We start from the raw sequence: 23447 nt of genomic DNA, 5'->3' as shown, positions 1-23447 counted from the left end.
CACACACACACACACACACACACAAATCTGACAACACACTCTCAGGAGCTGGCACACCACTGTAACACCAATGTTGCGCCAACATCACCACATTTTACATAATCAGACAGACAGATAGACAGACAGCACGGCACGACACAAACAGCAGCACATTGGATCACATCAACTACCTGTCAACGTCTTCTCTGCAGCCATCAACTACAATTTGACTGGACATGTCACAATTGGATTCAGTGGGAAAACAGAGAAAATGTATTTTTTTAAATGCCTTTAGCTACAGTAAAAAAAAAATACATCTTTAGCACACCTTACACTTTGAGTAGACAGCACTGAAGATTCCATTTCCACACCACCACACCCTCTTTTCCCTGTCAAAAGTCCAAACTTGTTCACAGTAAAATATGGATCTAATGAAATTCAGAATTTAAGAGGCAGAGGGGGCAGGAGGGCAACAATTTGTAACCATTTCTGACAGAGTGAGTTCGCCTCTCCAACTGAAACAGTAATTATGCTTAATGGTCCTTTAATCTGTCCATCAGGCTGGAGGTGAGCAGCCAGGTTACGCTAAAGTGCTGGGCGCGTCACACCGTGTCAGGGCCCAGCCAGTGGGGTGAACTCCTCCAGTAGAAACCCCATGAACACTCATCTCACCATGCCAAACCACCGCTCTCTGGGATCCAGGCTGTACTGATAGACACATCACCTCCTGACGTTACCACTTACTGCTTAACAATCACAATAATTGGGGTACAAGGGCAGGGGAAAAACTGAACGCACTCTCAGGGAAACACACCCCGAATTTTAAGAAGAAGATGTGAAAAGAGGGCAAAGGATTCAATTATGAAAGAAACAATTGGAAAAAGTTCCAGACTTGGGTTTTTTGGAATTGCTACCAATATGTTAAATAAAGTTAAATAAAAGGTTCAATTGAAGAGAAAAAAAGAAAAAAAGGACTACATGAATAATTCATGTGATGTGTTGTCGACAGGTCCTAAACTATTCTCTCCAGCTGGAGTCATGGTACTCACATTAACTCCAGGAGGATCTGTCCAGGTTTCACAGAATTAGGACCTATGAAAGTAAGATGGGGAGGGGGTTCAACATGCTAATTCAACTTGAACTAGGAATCCAGGGATATGACTTGGGTGATCCCAGAGCCCTGCAGTCTGCATATCTGATCCAGAGATCCTCCTCCTTACTGGGGGAAGCCAAGATGGAGACCCATCCATCAGGGAGATACTACTAGATTTATCCCAACTGCATTAACAAAAACACAGGAGCCGTGCCAGTACAGGGCCGAACAAATAATACCTTTGTACCCAGTGTCATTTGTACTCAACTCAGGAGTCTGGCCGTCTCCAGGGCTCAAAGAGAGAACTGCTAGTCCCAGCCATGAATCTACACTTCTGCCCGGCTTATTTTGTTATCTTGGACAAGCATTCTCCCACAGCATTTCACTGGTAGAATAAAGAGGGGCGAGAGAACGAATCACTCCCAACCCCACCACTGTTGTTCCCCAGGCTGTCAACACTTCTCAGCCTGCTTCACCCCCGCCTAGCCACATCGATACAGAGAAGTGACTGCCGTTTGCTTTATGATTGGCTTTCTTTCTTTTCCTCTTTCCTCTTTTCCTTTTCTTTTCACCACCTCCACTATTTCCGGTCTAATCAGTCCGGCTGGCCTGGACAACAGGACAGAGGCATTGTCTCTTTAAGTGAGAGCCGCAGACAGTGTATAACCGCATCCCCTTCCCATTTCCCCGCTTTATTAGCCCAGCGCTGCACCACTGTTTATACTAGTGGGTATTCCGTGTTTGCTGGAACAATTACAGTATGACAAATGGTCCATCAATGCTCTCTATCAGGGCAGACCTGACAGGAATCCTATACATAGGGCGGCCATTCGCCCCCCTTCTCCGCGTCTCTGGGGTCCCATGCTTTAGTATCCATGACAACATGCAAGCCACTCTCCACGCTTGCCACTTGACGGTGAGAGATGGGCGCCCGTGAGTGGCTGTGGAAATTAGCCTTTGACATGCCATATTCCACTGCATTCCCGCCCTCCAAGAGGCTCTGTACAGTCAACCTCCTTTTCACAAACAAAAACACACCCTTTTTCACACCTCGTGATACTGTAGTTACAATCCCCTGTTCCATTCCAAATATAAAAAGCAGCAAATATAAGACAGGGAACAACAGCCCTATCCATAAATGAAGTGCATGAAATAGACAGATGGTGAGTGAGAGTGTAGAAGAGGTATCAATAGATTATCATCAGACATAAAGACCAAGTCTCAGACAACTGTCCTGTTCCCTTTCCCGGTACATAAACGACTTCTCAAAAATACGATTCATCCCAGAAAACAAGACTGACATTTAATTGAGCAGCTCCTGTGCTCTACATTAAATACAGGAAAGTATTTGTTTTTCAGTCAAGTAGCAGCTGTTCATTATGCCTCACCTTTTGGCTTATTGATACAAGAAACTCAGGGGTTTTGGGAAGGGACTGAATTGCATGGGACTTCTCTGTGTTGAAGAATGGACTATGGATGTAATACACTACATGGCCAAAAGTATGTGGACACCTGCTCGTCGAACATCTCATTCCAAAATCATGGGCATTAATATGGAGTTGGTTGCCCTTTGCTCCAATAACAGCCTCCAATGTTCTGTGAAAGCTTTCCAGTAGATGTTGGACCATTGCTGCGGGGACTTGCTTCCATGCAGCCACAAGAGCATTAGTGTGGTCGGGCACTGATGTTGAGCGATTGGCTCGTAGTCGGCTTTCAAATTCATTCCAAAGGGGATCGATGGGGTTGAGGTCAGGGCTCTGTGCAGGCCGGTCAAGTTCTTCCAAACCGATCTTGACAACCCATTTCTGTATTGACCTCGCTTTCGTCTAGAATGTTATTGTATGATGTAGCATTAAGATTTCCCTTCACTGGAACTAAGGGGCCTAGCCCGAACCATGAAAAACAGCCCCAGACCTTTATTCCTCCTCCACCAAACTTTACAGTTAGCACTAAGCATTTGGCAGGTAGCGTTCTCCTGGCATCTGCCAAACACGGATTTGTCCGTCGGGCAGGCAGGCGGTGAAGTGTGATTCATCACTCCAAAGAACATGTTTCCACTGCTCCCGAGTCCAATAGCAGCAAGCTTTACACCTATCCAGCCAACACTTGGCATTGCGCATGGTAATCGTAGGCTTGTGTGCGGCTACTCGGCCATAGAAACCCATTTTATGAAGATCCCGACGAACAGTTCTTGTGTTGCAACCGAGGACAAACGACTTTTACATGCTACGTGCTTCAGCACTCGGTGGTCCAGTTCTGTGAGCTTGTGTGGCCTACACTTCGCGCCTGAGCCATTGTTGCTCCTAGACGTTTCCACTTCACAATAACAGCACTTACAGTTGACCGGTGCAGCTCTAGCAGGGCAGAAATTTGATGAGCTGACTTGTTGGAAAGGTGACATCCTATAACGATGCCACGTTGAAAGTCACTGAGCTTTTCAGTAAGGCCATTCTACTGCCAATGTTTTCCTATAGAGATTGCATGGCTGTGTGCTTGATCTTATACACCTGTCAGCAATGGCTGAGGCTGAAAAAGCTGAATCGACTAATTTGAAAGGGTGTCCACATACTTTTGCATGTATAGTGTATAAAGGCCCTAGTTCAGAGAATGATGCTTGGGTAGTAAATCTTCATGTCTGTGTTTCCTGTGTGTGAGGTTTTGAGTCTTCTAAACACTGTATCAAAGAAGAACTGTAAAGTCAAGACAATAAGAGAGCAGGATGAACATCAAACAACTGGGGACAAAAAAAGTGGATAGCGGGCCTCAAGAGTAGCGCAGCGGTCTAAGGCACTGCATCGCAGTGCTAGAGGCATCACTACAAACCCGGGTTTGGCCGGGGGGACTTTAATTGGCTCATCGCGCTCTAGCAACTCCTTGTGGCAGGCTGGGCGCCTGCAGGCTGACCTTGGTCGTCAGTTGAACGGTGTTTCCTCCGACACATTGGTGCGGCTGGCTTCTGGGTTAAGCGGGTGGGTGTTAAGAAGCGCGGTTTTGCAAGTCAGGTTTTGGAGGACGCATGACATGACCTTTGCTCCCCAAGCCCATTGGGGAGTTGCAGCGATGAGACAAGATCAAAATTGGGGAGAAAAAGGGGGTAAAATACACATACAAAAAATATATACAGTTAAAGTGGGAAGTTGACATACACTTAGGTTGGAGTCATTAAAACTCGTTTTCAACCACTCCACAAATTTCTTGTTAACAAACTATAGTTTTGGCAAGTCAGTTAGGACATCTACTTTGTGCATGACACAAGTAAATTTTCCAACAATTGTTTACATACAGATTATTTCACTTATAATTCACTTTATCACAATTCCAGTGGGTCAGAAGTTTAAATACACTAAGTTGACTGTGCCTTTAAACAGTTTGGAAAATTCCCGAAAATGATGTCATGGCTTTAGAAGCTTCTGATAGGCTAATTGACATAATTTGAGTGATTTGGAGGTGTACCTGTGGATGTATTTCAAGGCCTACCTTCAAACTCAGTTCCTCTTTGCTTGACATCATGGGAAAATCAAAAGAAATCAGCCAAGATAGCAAAAAAAAGAAACGTCCCTTTTTCAGGACACTGTCTTTCAAAGATAATTCGTAAAAATCCAAATAACTTCATTGTAAAGGGTTTAAACACTGTTTCCCATGCTTGTTCAATGAACCATAAACAATTAATGAACATGCACCTGTGGAATGGTCGTTAAATTTAATATTTACACGTGTTAAATTTGCTGAAAATAAACGCTGTTGACAGTGAGAGGACGTTTCTTTTGTTGCTGAGTTTATATATATATATGTTTATTTGTGAGACACAAGGTCTGGCCAGGTCTGGTTGCTCATGAACAAATAGACAGAAGGTCAGAAAGCACCAAATCTGTGCCGGTCACCATCAATGATCTATTATCAAGGACAGAAAAGATTACCAGTGCACACCGAAGCTACATAAAGTGGGCCTATGTGACAACCAGGAGATATGTGACTAGGTGTCAGTGTTCGATAACCAGTATGAATTATACACCTGGATTATGCAACAGTTGCCCATTACTCTTTTCAAAATTCTTCAAGTTCTGTCAAATTGGTTGTTGATCATAGCTAGACTACCATTTTCAGATCTTGCTATAGATTTTTATAAGTAGATTTAAGTCAAATCTGTAACTCGGCCACTCAGGAACATTCACTGTCTTCTTGGTAAGAAACTCCTGTGTAGATTTGGCCTTTTGTTTTAGGTTATTGTCCTGCTGAAAGGTGAATTCATCTCCCAGTGTCTGGTGGAACGCAGACTGAACTAGGTTTTCCTCTAGGATTTGGGTGTGTTTAGCTCCATTCCATTTCTTTTTTATCCTGAAAAACTCCCCAGTCCTGACCGATTACAAGCATACCCATAACATGATGCAGCCACCACTATGATTGAAAATATAGAGAATGATACTCAGTAATGTGTTGTATTAGATTTGCCCCAAACATAACACTTTGTATTCAGGACAAAAAGTGAATTGCTTTGCCAATTTTTTGCAGTATTACTTTAGTGCCTTGTTGCAAACAGGATGCATGTTTTGGAATATTTTTATTCTGTACAGGCTTCTTTCTTTTCACTCTGTCAATTAGGTTAGTATTCTGGAGTAACTACAGCAGGGGTGGGCAAACTTTTTGGCTCGAGGGCCACATCGGGATTTTGAAATTCAATGGAGGGATGTATTTTTTGGGGGACCAATTGTTTGTTAAATTCAATTTGCGGGGTCCTCCCGAGTGGGGCAGCGGTCTAAGGCACTGCATCGCAGTGCTTGAGGCATCACTACAGACCCGGGTTTGATCCCAGGCTGTGTCACAGCTGGCCGTGACTGGGAGCCCCATGAGGCGGTGCACAATTGGCCCAGCGTCGTCTGGGTTAGGAGAGGGTTTGGCAGCATGCTGGCAGCACACTGCCAGGTGTACGGTGCTTCCTCCGACACATTGGTGCGGCTGGCTTCCGGGTTAAGCAGGCATTGTGTCAAGAAGCAGTGGGACTTGGCTGGGTCGTGTTTCGGAGGACGCATGGCTCTCGACCTTTGCCTCTCCCGAGTCCGTACGGGAGTTGCAGCGATGGGACAAGACTGTAACTACCAACTGGATACCACGAAGAAAAAAAAATATTATGTCTCGCGGGCCAGATTGAAGTGCCCGGCGGGCTGTACTTTGCCCCCCCCTTGAACTACAGTATAGTACAATGTTGTTGATCCATCCTCAGTTTTCTCCTACCGCAGCCATTAAACTCTGTAACTGCTTTAAAATCCCCATTGGCCTCATGATGAAATTCCTGAGCGGTTTCCTTCCTCTCCAGCAACTGAGTTAGGAAGGACGCCTGTATCTTTGTAGTGACTGGGTGAATTGATACACCATCAAACGTGTAATTAATAACTTCACCATGCTCAATGGGATATTCAATGTCTGTTTATGTTAGTTTTTTTACCCATCTACCAATAGGTGCCTTTCTTTGCGAGGCATTGGAAAACCTCCCTGGTCATTATGTTTGAAATTCACTGCTCAACTGAGGGACTTTGCAGATAATTGTATGTGTGGGGTACAGAGATGATGTAGTCATAAAAAAATTCTGTTAAACACTATTATTGCACAAAGAGTGAGGCAATGCAACTTATTATGTGACTTGTTAAGCAATTGTGTACTCCTGAACTTCTTTAAGCTTGCCATAACAAAGGGGTTGAATACTTATTGACTCAAGATATTTCACATTTTCTTTTTTAATTCATTTGTAAATATCTCTACAAACATAATTCCACTTTGACATTATGGGGTATTGTGGGTAGGCCAGAAACAAAACAATCTCTATTTAATCAATTTTGAATTCAGTCTGTAACACAACAAAATGTGGAAAAAGTGCGAATACCTTCTGAAGCCACTGTAGCGAAAGAATTGTAGCGAAAGAAACAGCCCTGGCGCTGTATTTATCATGCACATTACACTTTGACACATACACCTCTTTGGTGTTTATGCTAAACTACAGTTGGAAGCTTCAAGTCATAAAATGCTTATGTGAAAGAAGGAAACAAAGCTTTGCAAATGTCTTGCACTGTCAGGAGCAGGAGTTTTAGGGTTTGTGATGAATTCTATTTGGATAAACATGAAAGGGAGGGGAGAAATGGCTCCAGCTCTAGGAGGTAGGGTGTCAACTGATATAACCCAATGCTGACATGCAGCAGAACGGGCTCGCTCATTGATGTGGCAACGTCTCATTTTCACCAGTTTGGGAGCAGACAGTTTTGCAGTGCCTTGCGGTTCTTAGTTATCTTCTGACTTTGTCTAATTCAATCAACACAACTCAGATCTGACTGTGAAATGGCACTCAGATCCCTTCAAGCTCAGCAAGTCAGAAAACACAGAATAAGTGGAACAGTCAAACTGACAAAATGAGCAGAGCACATAAGAAATAACTGCTATTTTATCTCGAGCTGAGACCTTGTCCACTGTGGATGATGAGGAGGAGGGCATGCAAGCTGGCCATCAGCTTTCTGTTGAAGTTACAGCATTGCATTCAGAGGGGACACAGGAGTCAAGTGCTGTGATGACGCTGCAGATGCTGCCTTGCTGTAATGTAGTGTACAGTAGGAGGTCAGCTTGTCACAGGAGACTGAATTCCCCCAGTTAATCACCTCCTCATAATGCTGATGTATCATTTCTGATACAACACTACCAAAATAGACAAAATACAATTATCTCCAACATATACACTGGATACTGGCTCTGCCAGACAAAACATTTTAGCAAACAGACACAACATTCGGATTTAAAGGCCATTAGGGATTAAATCGTTTGCCAATTTCGAGTGGGAGAAGTGGGCGAAATGGTAGGAGAGAAAGGAACACAGGAAGGGAACACCCACCCTCAGCCAGCCCCCAAAATAAGCCCTGCCAGATCACCACAATCCCCTTCCATTCACCTCCTAATTCAAAGCGCCATTACATTATTAGATTTAATAAGCTCAAACAGCAGTTTGGGTCCCATCGTCATTATAAAGCCTTTACTTTCGTGCTGACTGCCAAATCTGTTTTGCACTAGCTACAGACTGCCAAACCCAACAATGGCAGATTAGTGAAGCCCTTCTCCCTTTTCAACAGAGGTTAATAAAAAGTGACAGGGCTAAGTCCGCTCCAATTAAGTATACTGAGAGATATTATAGTAGTTTGTTACATCAGATGGTTATTGGATTAAACAGCATGCACAACAATTACATTTAAATTTTAATTTTCGGCACGCATAGAAAATAGGCTCTGAGTCTGAGAGAGCACGTGTCAGAACAAAGACGGTATTACAATAATCCCTATTGTTCTATCTCCCACTTCTACTAGACATTAGGGCTGGGAATTGCCAGGGACCTCACAATATGATATTATCACGATACTTAGGTGCCAATACGGTATGTATTGCGATTTTCGCGATTCTATATGTATTGTGATTCGATACTGTGATTTTGTTGAGATTCAATGTTCCAAACATATTACTCATCATATGTCTGCTGCAAAGGGACAAGAGAGAGCCATGAGAAAATGAGTTTTGATCAGTCATGGAAATAAAAGTGCTGAAAACAAATTGGCTCCCTATTTAAAAAGAAGATGGAAAAACACTACAGTTTTGGTGCAGGAACAGCAAACTAGCGCAAAAAGAATATTGCGATAGTCAAAACGATACGATATATCGTCAAAAATAACATCCCGATATGTAACTGTATCGATTTTTTACCCCCATCACTACTAGGCATACTGTAGTATGGAATGATAGTGAGAGAGTCACGCCACAAGAGGATTGTTTTCACACAGGACTTAATCAATGTTTTCAAACATAATTTGTGGACAGATCTAAATTACACCAAACTAGTGAATGGAACAGGTTGGAAGTTGTATTTATTTATTTTATCTTTATTTAACTAGGCAAGTCAGTTAAGAACAAATTCTTATTTTCAATGACAGCCTAGGAACAGTGGGTTAACTGCCTTGTTCAGGAGAAGAATGACAGAATTTTACCTTGTCAGCTCAGGGATTCGATCTTGCCACCTTTCGGTTACAAGGCCAACGCTCTAACCACTAGGCTACCCTGCCGCCCCAAACTGGAAGTTAACTAACCCTTGCTAGCATTTATTGAATTGACTAGGCTACTTTAAGTCTTAGTCATTGGTTTTATGTCTTCCTGAATACAGAGTTAGTCAATTTCTCTATACATTTCCATGTAGTAAATCTAGTCTAATTTACAGTATCTACCTTTTCCATCCATGAAACAACCAGAACAATGAGACACAGTCAATCATCCAAAGACCTTATTTTATAGTGCAGATGAGAGGCCTGCAGTCTGCAGAAATGAAAGCTCACCAGAGAAGATAGTAGCCTAAACACATGACTTTACCAATGGCAGGAAGTAGGGCATTCTGTCCAGTGGTCATCCACCCATCCCTGCACCCCACACTCAGACAGCCCAGTTAGCCAATGCATTGTTAGCACTGCTGGGGTCACTGTAGCCCACCATTAACCTATCCAATATTTACAACCCTCTGCTTTATTAGATGAGAAATCAGCTGTCCATATATGCCAGAAATATGGACTTCCTCATCTGCAGTCAAATGCTCTTCCCATCTTCTCAGAAATGGCTCATACATGTTCCAGCTCAGGTATACCTGCTGCAGCCAGGCAGCCAGAAGCAGGCCAGGGTAGAAGGGGTTCAATCAGTGTGTCTCGTGGGGTATTCCCCACTGTCCCGTTCCCTTCGATAAATCTCAGTGCTTTACGATTAAGTACATAAAATGAGTCATAGATCTGGACGGTAAATAAGATCTTGTCAGTGGAGCTGACGCCAAGCCAGGCTCCTCCTCCTCCAGATACTCCCTCAGTATCCCAGCCCTCAGACCACTGCTATTGAACTGAAGCTAAAATGTTCCAATAAATAAGGCTGATATTTTCCGGTGGACGTTTATGGTGCCACCCTGTAGCACGATTTGTAAACATATATAGAAAACAAAATAACAAAACAGCAGTGTAAATTCACACAAATTTACTCATTTGCTGTAAATTCAGGCACTGGCTCCTCTCTTATCGATATTATGAAAAACATCACCATTGGCAAGAAATCCACAAACCGCCTGACCCTCTACTGTCTAACGCATTCACATGCTGTTGCTATGACAATGTACTGTGTTTGTATCTTTTGTCAAAATGCTTCTCACTGGTAAAAAGCTAGGTAATCAATCAATCAATCCAGCCATCTAAAGCAGACATATCCATACTGTACATGTATGAATCAAAGACAAGCATTTATTTATTTAATGTACTGACGGCATTTATTAGACTGTTAATGCATGCATGAAATAAACAATGGAAATATCCCTTTTGACTAGATTCACTTTTATATTTAAACTTATGGCAATGTTTAGGAATTTGAAAAAACAGTGTGTGTCTGAAGAATGCTCTGTGGACCTGACAGACCAGTCTCAGGGCCGGCCCTGAGGGTTGATGAGCTCAAAATGTACTTAGATGCACTGACGGACACTTGCTTCCCAGCCCCAGCTAATCATTGTGGCCGGTTCGTTTACACTGGTCCAAAATGACTCCCTGAATGAAAGCCTTTGCATATTAAGCAGACAAACAGACAATGGAGACACACTGCTGGTGCACAAGAGAGGAACCAAATATCAGCAGTGACATGGTGGGAAGAGACACAGTGTGCTCTAGAGTGTGTACAAATGGAAATTGACAATCTAACTGATAGTCAGCAGTATTTTAGATAGATTCTATTCAAATACTGTGCATACTGAGAATGTATCTTGAACATAGTGCCTTCAGAAAGTATTCATACTGACTTATTCCACATTTTGTTGTGCTACAGGCTGATTTCAAAATGGATGAAATCCCCCAAAAAATCTCACCCATCTACACCTGTTTTTTGACATTTTTGAAAATGTATTGAAAATTATATACAGAAATATCTTATATACATAAGTATTCACACCCCTGAGTCAATACATGTTAGAATCCCCTTCGGCAGTGATTACAGCCGTGAGTCTTTCTGGGAAAGTCTCTAAGAGCTTTACACACTTGGATTGTACAATATTTGCACATCATTGTTAAAAAAAAATATTCAAGTTCTGTCAAGTTGGTTGTTGATCATTGCTAGGCAGCCATTTTCAAGTCTCGCCATAGATTTTCAAGCTGGTTTAAGTCAAAACTGTAATTAGGCCACTCAGGAACATTCAATGTCGTCTTGGTAAGCAACTCCAGTGTATATTGGCCTTGTGTTTTAGGTTATTGTCCTGCTGAAAGGTGAATTTTTGTCCTAGTGTCTGTTGGATAGCAGACTTAACCAGGTTTTCCTCTAGGATTTTGCCTGTGCTTAGCTATATTCCGTCCTTGCCGATGACAAGCATACCCATAACATGATGCAGCCACCACCATGCTTGAAAATATGAAGAGTGGTACTCAGTGATGTGTTGTGTTGGATTTGCCCCAAACACAACACTTTTTTTCATTCAGGATGCATGTTTTGGAATGTTTTTTATTCTGTAAAGGCTTCCTTCTTTTCACTCTGTCATTTAGGTTAGTTTTGTGGAGTAACTCAGTTTTCTCCTATCACAGCCATTAAACTCTGTAACTGTTTTCTATTTTTACCTACAGTTGAAGTCGGAAGTTTACATACACTTAGGTGGGAGTCATTAAAACTCATTTTTCAACCACTCCACACATTTCTTGTTAACACACTATAGTTTTGACAAGTCGGTTAGGACATCTACTTTGTGCATGACACAAGTACTTTTTCCAACAATTGTTTACAGACAGATTATTTCACATATAATTATCTGTATATAATTCAGGAAGTAGATGTGTTCTGTCTCCTAGAGATGAACGTACTTTGGTGCGAAAGGTGCAAATCAATCCCAGAACAACAGCAAAGGACCTTGTGTAGATGCTGGAGGAAACAGGTACAAAAGTATCTATATCCACAGTAAAACGAGTCCTATATCGACATAACCTGAAAGGCCGCTCAGCAAGGAAGAAGCCACTCCTCGAAAACCGTCATAAAAAAAGACAGACTATGGTTTGCAACTGCACATGGGGACAAAGATCGTACTTTTTGGAGAAATGTCCTCTGGTCTGATGAAACAAAAATAGAACTGTTTGGCCATAATGACCATCGTTATGTTCGGATGAAAAAGGGGGAGGCTTGCAAGCTGAAGATCACCATCCCAACCGTGAAGCACGGGGGTGGCAGCATCATGTTGTGGGGGTGCTTTGCTGCAGGAGGGACTGGTGCACCTCACAAAATAGATGGCATCACGAGGAAGGAAAATTATGAAGATATATTGAAGCGACCTCTCAAGACATCAGTCAGGAAGTTAAAGCTTGGTCACAAATGGGTCTTCCAAATGGACAATAACCCCAAGCATACTTCCAAAGTTGTGGCAAAATGGCTTAAGGACAACAAAGTCAAGGTATTGGAGTGGCCATCACAAAGCCCTGACCTCAATCCCATAGAAAATCTGTGGGCAGAACTGAAAAAGCGTGTGCGAGCAAGGAGGCCTACAAACCTGACTCAGTTACACCAGCTCTGTCAGGAGGAATGGGACAAAATTCACCCAACTTATTGTAGGAAGCTTGTGGAAGGCTACCCAAAATGTTTGACCCAAGTTAAACAATTTAAAGGCAATGCTACCAAATACTAATTGAGTGTAGGTAAACTTCTGACCCACTAGGAATGTGATGAAATAAATCATTCTCTTTACTATTATTCTGACATTTCACATTCTTAAAATAAAGTGGTGATCCTAACTGACCTAAGACAGGGAATTTTTTACTAGGATTAAATGTCAGGAATTGTGAAAAACTGAGTTTAAATGTATTTGGCTAATGTGTATGTAAACTTCAGACTTCAACCGTATCTACCAATAGGTGCCCTTTTTTGCGAGGCATTGGAAAACCTCTTTGGTCTTTGTGGTTGAATCTGTGTTCACAGCTCGACTGAGGGATCTTACATGTGTGGGGTACAGAGATGTGTGGGGTACAGAGACGAGGTAGACATTCAAAAAACAGAATGAGTCCATGCAACTTATGTGACTTATTAAGCTAATTTTTACTCTTGAACTTATTTAGGCTTGCCGTAATAAATGGGTTAAATACTTATTGACTGAAGACATTTCAGCTTTTCATTTTTTATTAATTTGTAAAAAAAAATCTAAAAACATAATTCCACTTTGACATGATGGGGTATTGTGTGTAGGCCAGTTAAACAACATCTAAATTCAAGCTGTAATACAACAACATTCAAAAAAAGTCAAGAGGTGTGAATACTTTCTGAATGCACTGTATGTCACACCTTTCCCGAGAGTCCATTTTTAGTCATGTCTGATTCAAAAGAAATAAGTCTGTTTCAGTTTCACAATTGCCATATCGCAACTTATACACTAAGTGCACATATCTCTCTATGTCAAACAATGATGTCTCAATAGTGGTACAAAAGTAATAAGTTAGAAGGTTTTAAAAGAAAACCAGGCATGCAATCAACTTGGAATTCAAAAGCTAGCATGGCTTCCACAGTTGTAGAATCAGAGAGTGAATAGAGGAAAACAACTGTTTCACAAAGACCCAACAACAGCTTCCCAAAGTCAGTAAGAAAGGAACCTTCTAAAGTGATACCAACTATTGTTCATCTTTGCACAATGCCATATTTAAATACAACATGTGTACTTTAATAATGAATTATGCTGAAGCATCCTTAAACTGAGACACAGGCGATATTTGAGAGCAATTGAGAAGAGTGATAATAAAAGAACAAACGAAATGAAAAACGACTCGTATTTCTCTGTAGATATTGAGTCATTACTAGATTCTGACAGCAGTTGTGGAGTGGGCATTGAACATCGGGTTTATAGGCCTCATTATTTAACATGTTAAGAGTCTCCCCATGGCTCTATGAAAATTTGATGGCAGTTTTACAGCTAGTTCGCTGGCTCCTCAGTCCTACTCAACGTTTAGGCTCATGCACACGGGTGAGACAAGCCAAGGCAGATATGATAAAGACCTCTCTATTGGACACACACATATAACAATGAATGTCCACTACTGTGTTTTCCTACAGAAATAGACACCCTACTACACCTTCACTATGGAAAACTGGACAGAGGTAGATTAGCTGCAGTGGTGCACAGCCTGACTTAGCTGTTTTCTGTCTCTGGATCTGCATACAGTAAAAAAAAAACATTCCTGTAAATAAAGATGGCTGTCCGGCAACTGTCTTCCCAGCAACAATGGTATTGACCGTAGTCAGATGCTAAGCTGATTAAAAATTGATCCATTTCGAAAAAATCTAATCAACTGAACAGGATTCTTTCATAGGGTGGAGTTGGGGTAGTGGTGGTGGAGGGGGGGGGGGGTCAGCAGCTGACATAGAGGCAGACCTGTCATTAACCCCTGCACCTCCACACAGCCCTCTGCACCCTGCACCCCAGCAGCATACGTCCCTTAGCGCCCCGGGACCAGACACGGCCCAGACGCCCTGAATTATTCAGCAGTCTAGTAGAGGCTACGGCCACGTCGTCTATTTATGCGTGGCAGAGGAGGGTAGTGGCTCTAATGGCCAGTCCAGAGGAGCCCTGGGTCCCAGCGGAGTCGCCCGTGGAGGGAGGAGGGGAGGAGGGGCCATAGCACAGGGCTGCAGGGGATGTGAGAGCGAATTCATCAGTGGCTGAGGTCACAGCGGGTTAATGATGCTGCACGTCTAGACGGACGCTGGGTTCACACCCTGCCCAAAAGGCTATGGGTAGTGAGGCCAAGGTCCACTAATACTTTTATCTCTAAAGGAAAACCGGTGCCAGAACATTAACTCTTTGGGGGCATTTATAATAAGCTGGTGTTATTGACTGTTGCCATGGATCCACACATGGTTACACTGGGTGCATCCTCCCTTTCATAATTCAGCCAACACATAAACCGAACGAAACAATGACCGGCTGCTGATGATTTTCTATTGGTATTTGCAATATGTTTTAATGGTGCCGTCTACCGCCACATGCTATCTAAATAAAAATCACTCAGCTGTAGAGAGAGTTCACTTCATATCAAACATAACTGAATAAATCAAATTAGAGGATAACTCTTCAAATGATGTTCACTAGGAGGAATTGTAAAGCTCGCCTGGGCAACCCCTTTGATTACTGACTCCATACACTTACCCCCTTATCATCACACAGACAATTAAAACAGCTAGAGTGGCACCCCCACCACGGCAGAGAGTCATTCAATAATCAGGGCGAGAGGGTGAGGCACAAGAGTGGGGTACACTGTTGGCAAGCGTCCCATCACCATGAGTTCTATCTGTCACCTTGGCGACCATGTTCCAGTGCATCCCGCCCTCTCTCTCTAAGGGATGAGCAACTACAGGAGAAACAGTAGTTTCCTGAGATTAGCCGATCAACAACAGCAACACACATATCAAGTCAAAGTAGCAACAGCAGAGAGGGGAGTAAGTTCATATTCACAAACGGACTGCTCCCAGATGAAAGGTATAGTGTACTCAAGCATCAAGCCATTGTCAATTGAGAGGACAAATAGACAATAAAGTCCAGGCTGGTGTTGAGCGGCATTTTTATAATATCATCCAAAAGAGATTCATGAACTTCAAGGTTGAGTTCTTTGAGAGAGAGAGTGTGCTTGATGAAGCGGAATGAGTTTAGCCTTCAATAGGTATAGGCCTATTTACTCCCACTCTCTGCCCCTGCACGCGTACTCTGCTTATCCTGCATCTGATGCCAAGAACATTTACTGTTGAGGTCAACATCCCTGCCATGATTGAACCCAACCAAAGGCATCCCAGGCTATACAGGACACACATCTCTCCCACTTACACAAATGCAATTTCCACATCTCTTCCCCTCAAAGTGACTCTGCCCATAACTCAGAGATCCACGTGGGCTCTCCTGATGGCGATGTCACAACAAAGAGAAAGGTGGGGGAGACGCACGATCAACATTCAAAACACTGGGAAAACAGTAGTAGACAAAATACAACAACCAATGTCAAATGTGTCCTAAATACACATTTTATACACAAGCATTGCAAACAAGTTGTAAATATGTGGTGTAAATCACAGTTGTTTTGTGTGTAGTATGGCTATGGATAATGAGCATGTGCTATATATATATATACATATATATAAATATAACATTCATCCACCACAAAAATCCTCAGTCACTCCAGAAATGGGCTTCATATTATATTGTTTAGTCTACATTTGTATGGTGAGTAGCAGAAAGATATCTCCTCCCATGTTAACTGTTACTTAGATGGAAGTCCAGCGACAAGACAAATGCATTTTCCTCATGACTTTATAAAAAGCAGAAATCACCAAAGAAGAGATATGACAAGAGCAGTGGTGGCGTCAGGGAAACAGTAGCCTGGATGGAGAGATAGACTTGGTCTCTCTTTTTCTCGAGTGAGGCGGTGTATTAATCATAGAGCAGCGCTTCACGTCTACACTTCCTGTTCCTCTCCATTAAAAATGATAAACTGTTCCTCTTAAAGCCACTCGCTCGCTTCACGGTCCCAGTCTGCACCTTTCGTAGTAAAAAAGCAGAACTCTTCTCAGATTTATTTTATCCTGCTCCCATTGTTGGAGATGAATAAGATAGTAATTAACTGGAGCGGGGGTAGCAGCTGCACAAAGACAGGACTGGCTAACATAACAAGCCTGATCCATCTGTTTTTGCTGTAACCCACCTTTTGTATTATTTCTATAAAATGGAGGACATCTGCTTAACGATAACAAACGCAGTTTGGATTCTCAAAAGAACCATTGAAAGAGAGGGACCATCTTTTCCCAGGTCTTCCCTCTTCTGTTTAAATGAGGACAAATGGGCCCTAGAAAGATGTACAACGCACAGCCCACCGTATTCCTCCTCTCCAATAAACACTTTGAGCAAAGACACATAATAAGAGCCCCGGGATCCCCATAGAGACCCTTGAGAAGAGCAGGGAAGCATTGATCTCATGAGCTTAGGGGCCCAGGAGCACCCTTCACACTACGCTCACCTCCGCTGCACAACAGAAAAGGCCCGCCAGCATCACCACCACACATCATACACCATACAAAGCCCAGCTCTCACACAAAAACCAGGGTTTCTTCTTTTTTTATCCGTGAAGGACAAAATGGACAATAGAGGGAATGAATTAAAGCCACTGAAGCCCTGCCAAATACAGCAGAGGAAGGGTGGAATGGGGACGAGAGAGAGAAAGATAGAGAAAACAGAGGAGAATTGAGGGGATTCAATATAAGCTCAGTAAAATGGAAATAGAAAAGCTTGGTGTTCAATACGTCTGCAATGCCGTCACAGTCAAAACAAATAAAGAGGGTCCACTGTAGAGACACCGCTCAATATGGACTCGCTTGGCAGGGGGACACAGATTTATACCCATACCGATGAGCCATTACCTCTCCCCTGAATCTTCAGTCTCCCCTCGCCCGCTTGCTTGACACAGTGCTAAGGAAGAAGAGCCTGTCTCCTGCAGAGTAATGTGTCCCTGAAGTTTGGTTAAATCTGGTTATTTACTCCTGCAATGAAATTGCTTCAGTCTAGGAGCAGCGGAAATAAAGAAACAGGAACAGGAAATAGATCATGCCTTTTGAGAGAAAGCACTGTCAACTACCAAATGGGGATTACTGCTGAAAAAAACCGGGGTGCGGGCTTTGGATAGGATCGGCCTTTTAGGTAGGTCTGAATGCTAAAGCAGAGGGTGAGACACCGGAAGAGAATCCTACGGGTCATGAACAGATGATCAGAAACTAATCTACGATTCTTAATAATAATAACATCCAGATGTAGATCCTCGTTAGAAATTGTCTCACACCGTTCAAAAAAGAAAGCCTACTTCGAGTTTAACGAAAGCATGAACCTATCATCATTACAAAGACACCCTCACGCACCCATAACAAACCGAGTGTACTTATTCTGCAAACCGGGAGATGAATGAGGCAAAATGGCTGTGGATGGCGGGTATGGAAATCTGCTTGAAGGAAGGTCAAAGTGATTAAGGTGACATTAATGACAGGTCTACTCGTTCTGTGGGAATGCTCACCGTAGCTGTCTCTAAACCCATTTGTCATTCCGCTCCAAATGCTGAAGCATCTGCTTTGAAGTCTCTACCACTAATGCTACATAGAGGTTAAACAGCTTAATGCTGAAGTCAGTTTCACAACTCTCTCTAATGTTGCCTGCATTTTATGTACCCGTGTTATGGCTCCTGGATTTCACAACTCAATTTACCCCAGCTAGTCTTGTAAAAGCTATCTATTTTCTTATTTGCTTTGTATTCACTGTCAAAGAATAAGAGAGGGGCTTATGGTAAACGAGACCATGACAGACGTTAACCTTCTGATATCTCCCAATGAGGAGGAGGTGTGAAAGCATGTTTGAAGAATGTTTATGTAGCAGGGTACGGGATGCAACACAGACCTGTGGTGGTGATGCGCAGCTTATGTCCCACTGCTTTTTAAAACGATGCTTAATCCACTGAGGCCTTTTGAGAGAGGTCAGTCAAAGAGGAGATTGGAGGGACAGCTCTAAAGGGATGGACATTTCTTCCCCTTACTCTAGTAACATTTTGTTCAGCATTTGAGGTCAGCTTCAAAGCTTAGCATCCATCTCTGACTCTGCATGTGTTTGTATGTGGGAGTGAGTCAATAAAAATCTGCACATCTGCATTACCTTGCGTGCATGAGTATGGCTGTCCTTACGTGATTAATATGTACACTATGGAGGAGGTAAGTGGGTCTCCCGAGAGGCGCAGCGGTTAAAGCACTGCATCTCAGTGCTAGAGGTGTCACTACAGACCTTAGTTCGATTCCAGGCTGTATCACAACCGGCCGTGATTGGGAGTACCATAGAGCGGCGTACAATTGGCCCAGCGTCGTCCGGGTTCGGGTTTGACCGGGGTAGGCCGTCATTGTAAATAAGAATTTGCTATTAACCGACTTCCCTAGGTAAATAAAGGTTAAATAAAAAATATATTAAAAAAAGTGTGCAGATGCATACGCACAGGTGTGCGTGTATGTGTGTGCAAGAGTGTGTCTGTCTTTGTGTGCATTTTCTCATTGCATACCCTGGGGGCTCTGTCTCCACCCATGCTGCCTCCCTGGGTTGCCCATGCTGTTTGTTGTTGAGGCTATCAATGGATGCCTCAGGAGCTATTCCCCCCTCCACCTCCTTTATAGATCACTCATTGGACACAGTTTTCTCAGGACACAAATCCTAACCCTCCTCTCAACCCTATAGTGCCCTAGACCTGGCATTTCCGGTAAATTATTAGATTATGGTAGCGCCTAATGTTACAAAAACCAAAGTACTAAAGCATGAATGAAAGAGACACAGAGAGCTGTTTTCACAGCCAGTTTCAGATTGCAGGGTTGGGTTTAGGGGGGCGGGAGCTGCTAGCAAACGGCGTACAGAGAAAGCAGCCAGGCTCACAGGATGCAAAGCAATTTCACTGTTTGGCAATACTGTTGTCTCTGTCTGTGGATTAGAGCTGACACGAGAGTGCCTGAGTCATGCTAAATGTAGAACAATCACAGCCTTTTGTTCCTGATCTAGACTCAACCCCTCAGAGAATGATGGAGAGAAGAGTATGGAGATGCATGGGGCTGGAAAATGGCATCAAAAAAGCATATTGCTAATAAACCATATAAAATTAGCACAGAATTATATCACTATAAGACAACAGAGGGATCCTCGAATGAATTGAATATAAACTGGGACCACAGTAATGATATTAAACTAAAGTTAGTGAGTACATTTGGATACGATTACTTGAAACTTTGAAAAACCACATTGCATTACACTTCAAAATGTACCTGATTGATAGTTGATCACTTTAAAGAAATAATCTTCTAAATACATGATATTTCCTCAATTCTATTTTGGAGAGCTAATGTGTGACTTTATATACGAATAAAATGCACAATGTTATTACAATGTAATAAGTTCTCGTAAACTGTGTCCTCTTGTAGTCGGACCTCACCTTGGGTCTGAGAATGCTCCCTACTGGCTGAATGATCTCCTGGGCTTTCTCTCTATTGGCTGAGAATTGGCTTGGGCCTGGCAGGACAGTTCCTGACCCGTCCTTTTCCATGGTCGCCAACGGAAATGCCATCTGGCTGGTGTGAATGATTACCGCGGCAATGTCCATGTGACTTGCGGCCAGCGAGAACGAAGGTCACTCCACTTCCATGCTCTCACTTTCCCTGTCCTGTTTTTACAAAGCTGTGGATGAATCATTCATCTCAGACTATTCTACCACAGAAATCTAGTTCATAGACATGGTATATTTCACAATCCTGTTTGCTGATATTGATAATAGCACTGAAAGGGTGATGGATTAAAGTCTGTCTGTGATCAGAGGGGCATGTCACACTTTGATCTGGAATAGATGATTCATAGCAATGTTCTTTAAAATAGACACCAGGATGGTGAATTGAAAGGAAGCGACAATGAAGGTACTCTGATAATGTAACATGCCATGTGACATGTTTTTGTTCCTATGGCATCGGTATACCAAAGAGCAAGAATAAACTATAAGATCTCCCCTGAGCTTCAATTATGTCTCACTTAGTTAATAAGCATGTTATTATCCTTTGCTGGTGGTGATCTCCAGATATAGATTGCCACTGGTATCCTTTATCAAATGAATTGAATTTGAAATTGTCAATATGCAAATACGACCTTGACAATTATGGAAAACCATGTCATCAAACTAGCAATGCACAAAATATAAGATGATTTTGACCCTGGACAGACATATAAATTGCAGCCTAAATGTTATGGTGAAATAATTTCTGTCAGTGACAATTGATTAATAGAATAATTCATAAATGACTGTAGGTATAGAGCTACAATGTACACTGAGTGTAGAAGGACACCACCTCTTTCCATGACATAGACTGACCAGGTGAATCCAGGTGAAAAATATGATCCCTTATTGATGTCACTTGTAAAATGTGACTGTAACTCAATATTAGGAAGGTGTTCTTAATGTTTTGTACACTCAGTATATATATATATATATATATATATATATATATATATATATATATATATATATAATAATATATATGTTTTATAGTCATTTCTATAGATTCTAAAGTGTTTTCTTCACTACAGAAACTCCAACATGACTGACATCAATACTGGGATTTTCAAGATGTTTCTATTGAGTAATATTATTCAGAAACGACATGTTAGACATGTTCTTCTTTTCAACCTTGCATTATAAACATTACGTTTTCAAGTTAAGATAATGTGCACAAGTACAGTGAAATGCCTTTTTTGCCAGCTCTAAACCCAACAATGCACTAATCAATACCAATGTAGTAGTAAAAATAACATAAGTTAGAATTACTATGTTACACAGAAGATCAGTGGTCTTCCTCAACGTTGTCGTAGATATCTGCATCTTTTTGGTTGGAAATACTTTATTTTGAGCTAATCTTAGCACAAAAGCTTTCAGACCTCGTTCAGGTAGGAAAAAATTGAATTTTCTCATTTAATTAGTCTGCTGAAACCTGAAAAACGGTCCTTACATTGGATATTTGATTCTAAAATTAGCCACTAATACAGGGTTGCAGCAAACGAACGATGTAAAAGCATGCTATATTTTGTAGGCTAACATGCAAGATGTGAATGAACCCCTACGTAACACAACATAGCTCAACTCGCCCTTTGGATCCCCGACTACATGAGTAGTCTAGCGATTGGGGGGCAGAATAACAATCAGCTCTGATTTCTTCTCCGTAGGCTTTTCCGCAGGACCTGACTTGCCATGCTCCTGTCATTTCTCATGTTACAGAACATCAATCATACGGCAGACAGTGCCCTTGCGCTGGCCGAGCCTGATTTACAAACATTAGCGGGGAATACAATTACACAGTCCTTGGCCGAATAGCCTGGTGCTCACAATGCGGCTTGAGATAAGGGAACGGGGCTGAAAACGCAAAACCTTATTTCGTACTGAGACGCACAGATAGGCGAATTACATCGTCAACACTGTGGCTTTTTAGTGATGTCAAGTGTTACCGAAATGTTATTGAAACGGGTTCATTATAAATCATATAACATATGCTATATAGGAAGTCAGCAATATATTGTGAAACTATTTGTCAATTTACTGGACAAGTTTGTAAAACCGACTGGATCATTGACAACTTTGTGATAACCAAGTCAAAATATGGGCTGTCTATTTTGTAAAAACATCATTCAGATGTCTGACTATTGATCATTGAACACGCTTTGCATTTAGCCTGCATCTATAGTCGACACACTATAATCATTTTACACGCATGTTATAACGCGCACCACCGGAATGACCAATAGCCTAAATAGGCTACATGATAACATAGGTAGACTAAGCCTATCTTCTACTTTTCTGATTGGGATATAGTCTAAAAGAGAAATAAACAGACAATCAATTAGCCTGGTTATATGGCTTGAATAAGCGATCACGATTATTTAGCAGATGAACAGAAAAAAAAACTTTCAATCTAATTGTGCAAACAAAGTTGATTTATATCAAAAACGAAAGGCAACATTTTTATCATACATAGAAAATAAAGTACAACCAAATGTCGCTAAAGAGATGCAGTAGAATGCACGACCACCATGTACAAATAGAATAAAACATTAAGCTGGTAAAAAGTTACGTCCTCGGAGCTAAATTCATGAGGGCATCAAAAGTTTCCGTTCTCTATCTACACCATGATGAGCACTATAAAGAGAGAATCGTATAAAAATATAAGGGTTAAGTCGGTGGTGTTGATCCCAGCGGTGAACGCAGAGCGGAGGCTATACAGTGCGCCTGTGCTACTCTATGGTCGGTGCTCCATCGCTGATCAATGATTGAACTGAACAAAGGCAGAAGAGGATCAATTTCTAATAACTATCAATGCAACGCCGCCGATTTCTTTCTCCATTCGTCCAGTTTACACATTTCGCATAATTTTAAAGTACATAATGTTATATGAACAGATATAACCAGAAGGGTAAAGGATAACACTAACCTGAAGCCGCCGTAGATTAAATTTCTTCCAATATTGAAACATCGATCCCACATCGGCGGCCATCTTGGGGATATTGAAGAGATTTTTTTCAGCGGCTGCAATAAATATGTGGGCTGGATTCCCCTCGCTAACAACGTTTACGATAAGGCTACTCGTTCTACTTGAACAGAAATAATAATGAACACATGAACGTCCACTGAACTAACACAAATATGTTTGTTAAAAAGCAGTGATATCCCGGTGGACCCCGAGTGTTAAAAAAAAATAATATCCATGCATTTGTGCAGTCCCGGATATTAACTGGACAATTGCACTT

The 23447-nt window shown here is 42.0% G+C and overlaps 1 protein-coding gene across 2 annotated transcripts in view; it reads right to left on the bottom strand.

Annotated features, from left to right (window-relative positions):
* The window catches only part of LOC106579952 (homeobox protein cut-like 2), a 122478-nt gene extending 99031 nt beyond the window's left edge, over positions 1-23447 (bottom strand). For both annotated transcript variants that reach the window (XM_014160399.3, XM_014160400.3), the window contains exon 1: positions 23132-23447. In XM_014160399.3, coding sequence (XP_014015874.1) covers positions 23132-23194 — 63 coding nt within the window. In that variant the 5' untranslated portion in view covers positions 23195-23447. The remainder of the gene's footprint in view (positions 1-23131) is intronic.

Source organism: Salmo salar, chromosome 20 (genome assembly GCF_965601325.2).
Source record: "Salmo salar chromosome 20, fSalSal1, whole genome shotgun sequence".
NCBI classification, from domain to species: domain Eukaryota; kingdom Metazoa; phylum Chordata; class Actinopteri; order Salmoniformes; family Salmonidae; genus Salmo; species Salmo salar.
This window is presented reverse-complemented; position numbering and strand designations above follow the sequence as displayed.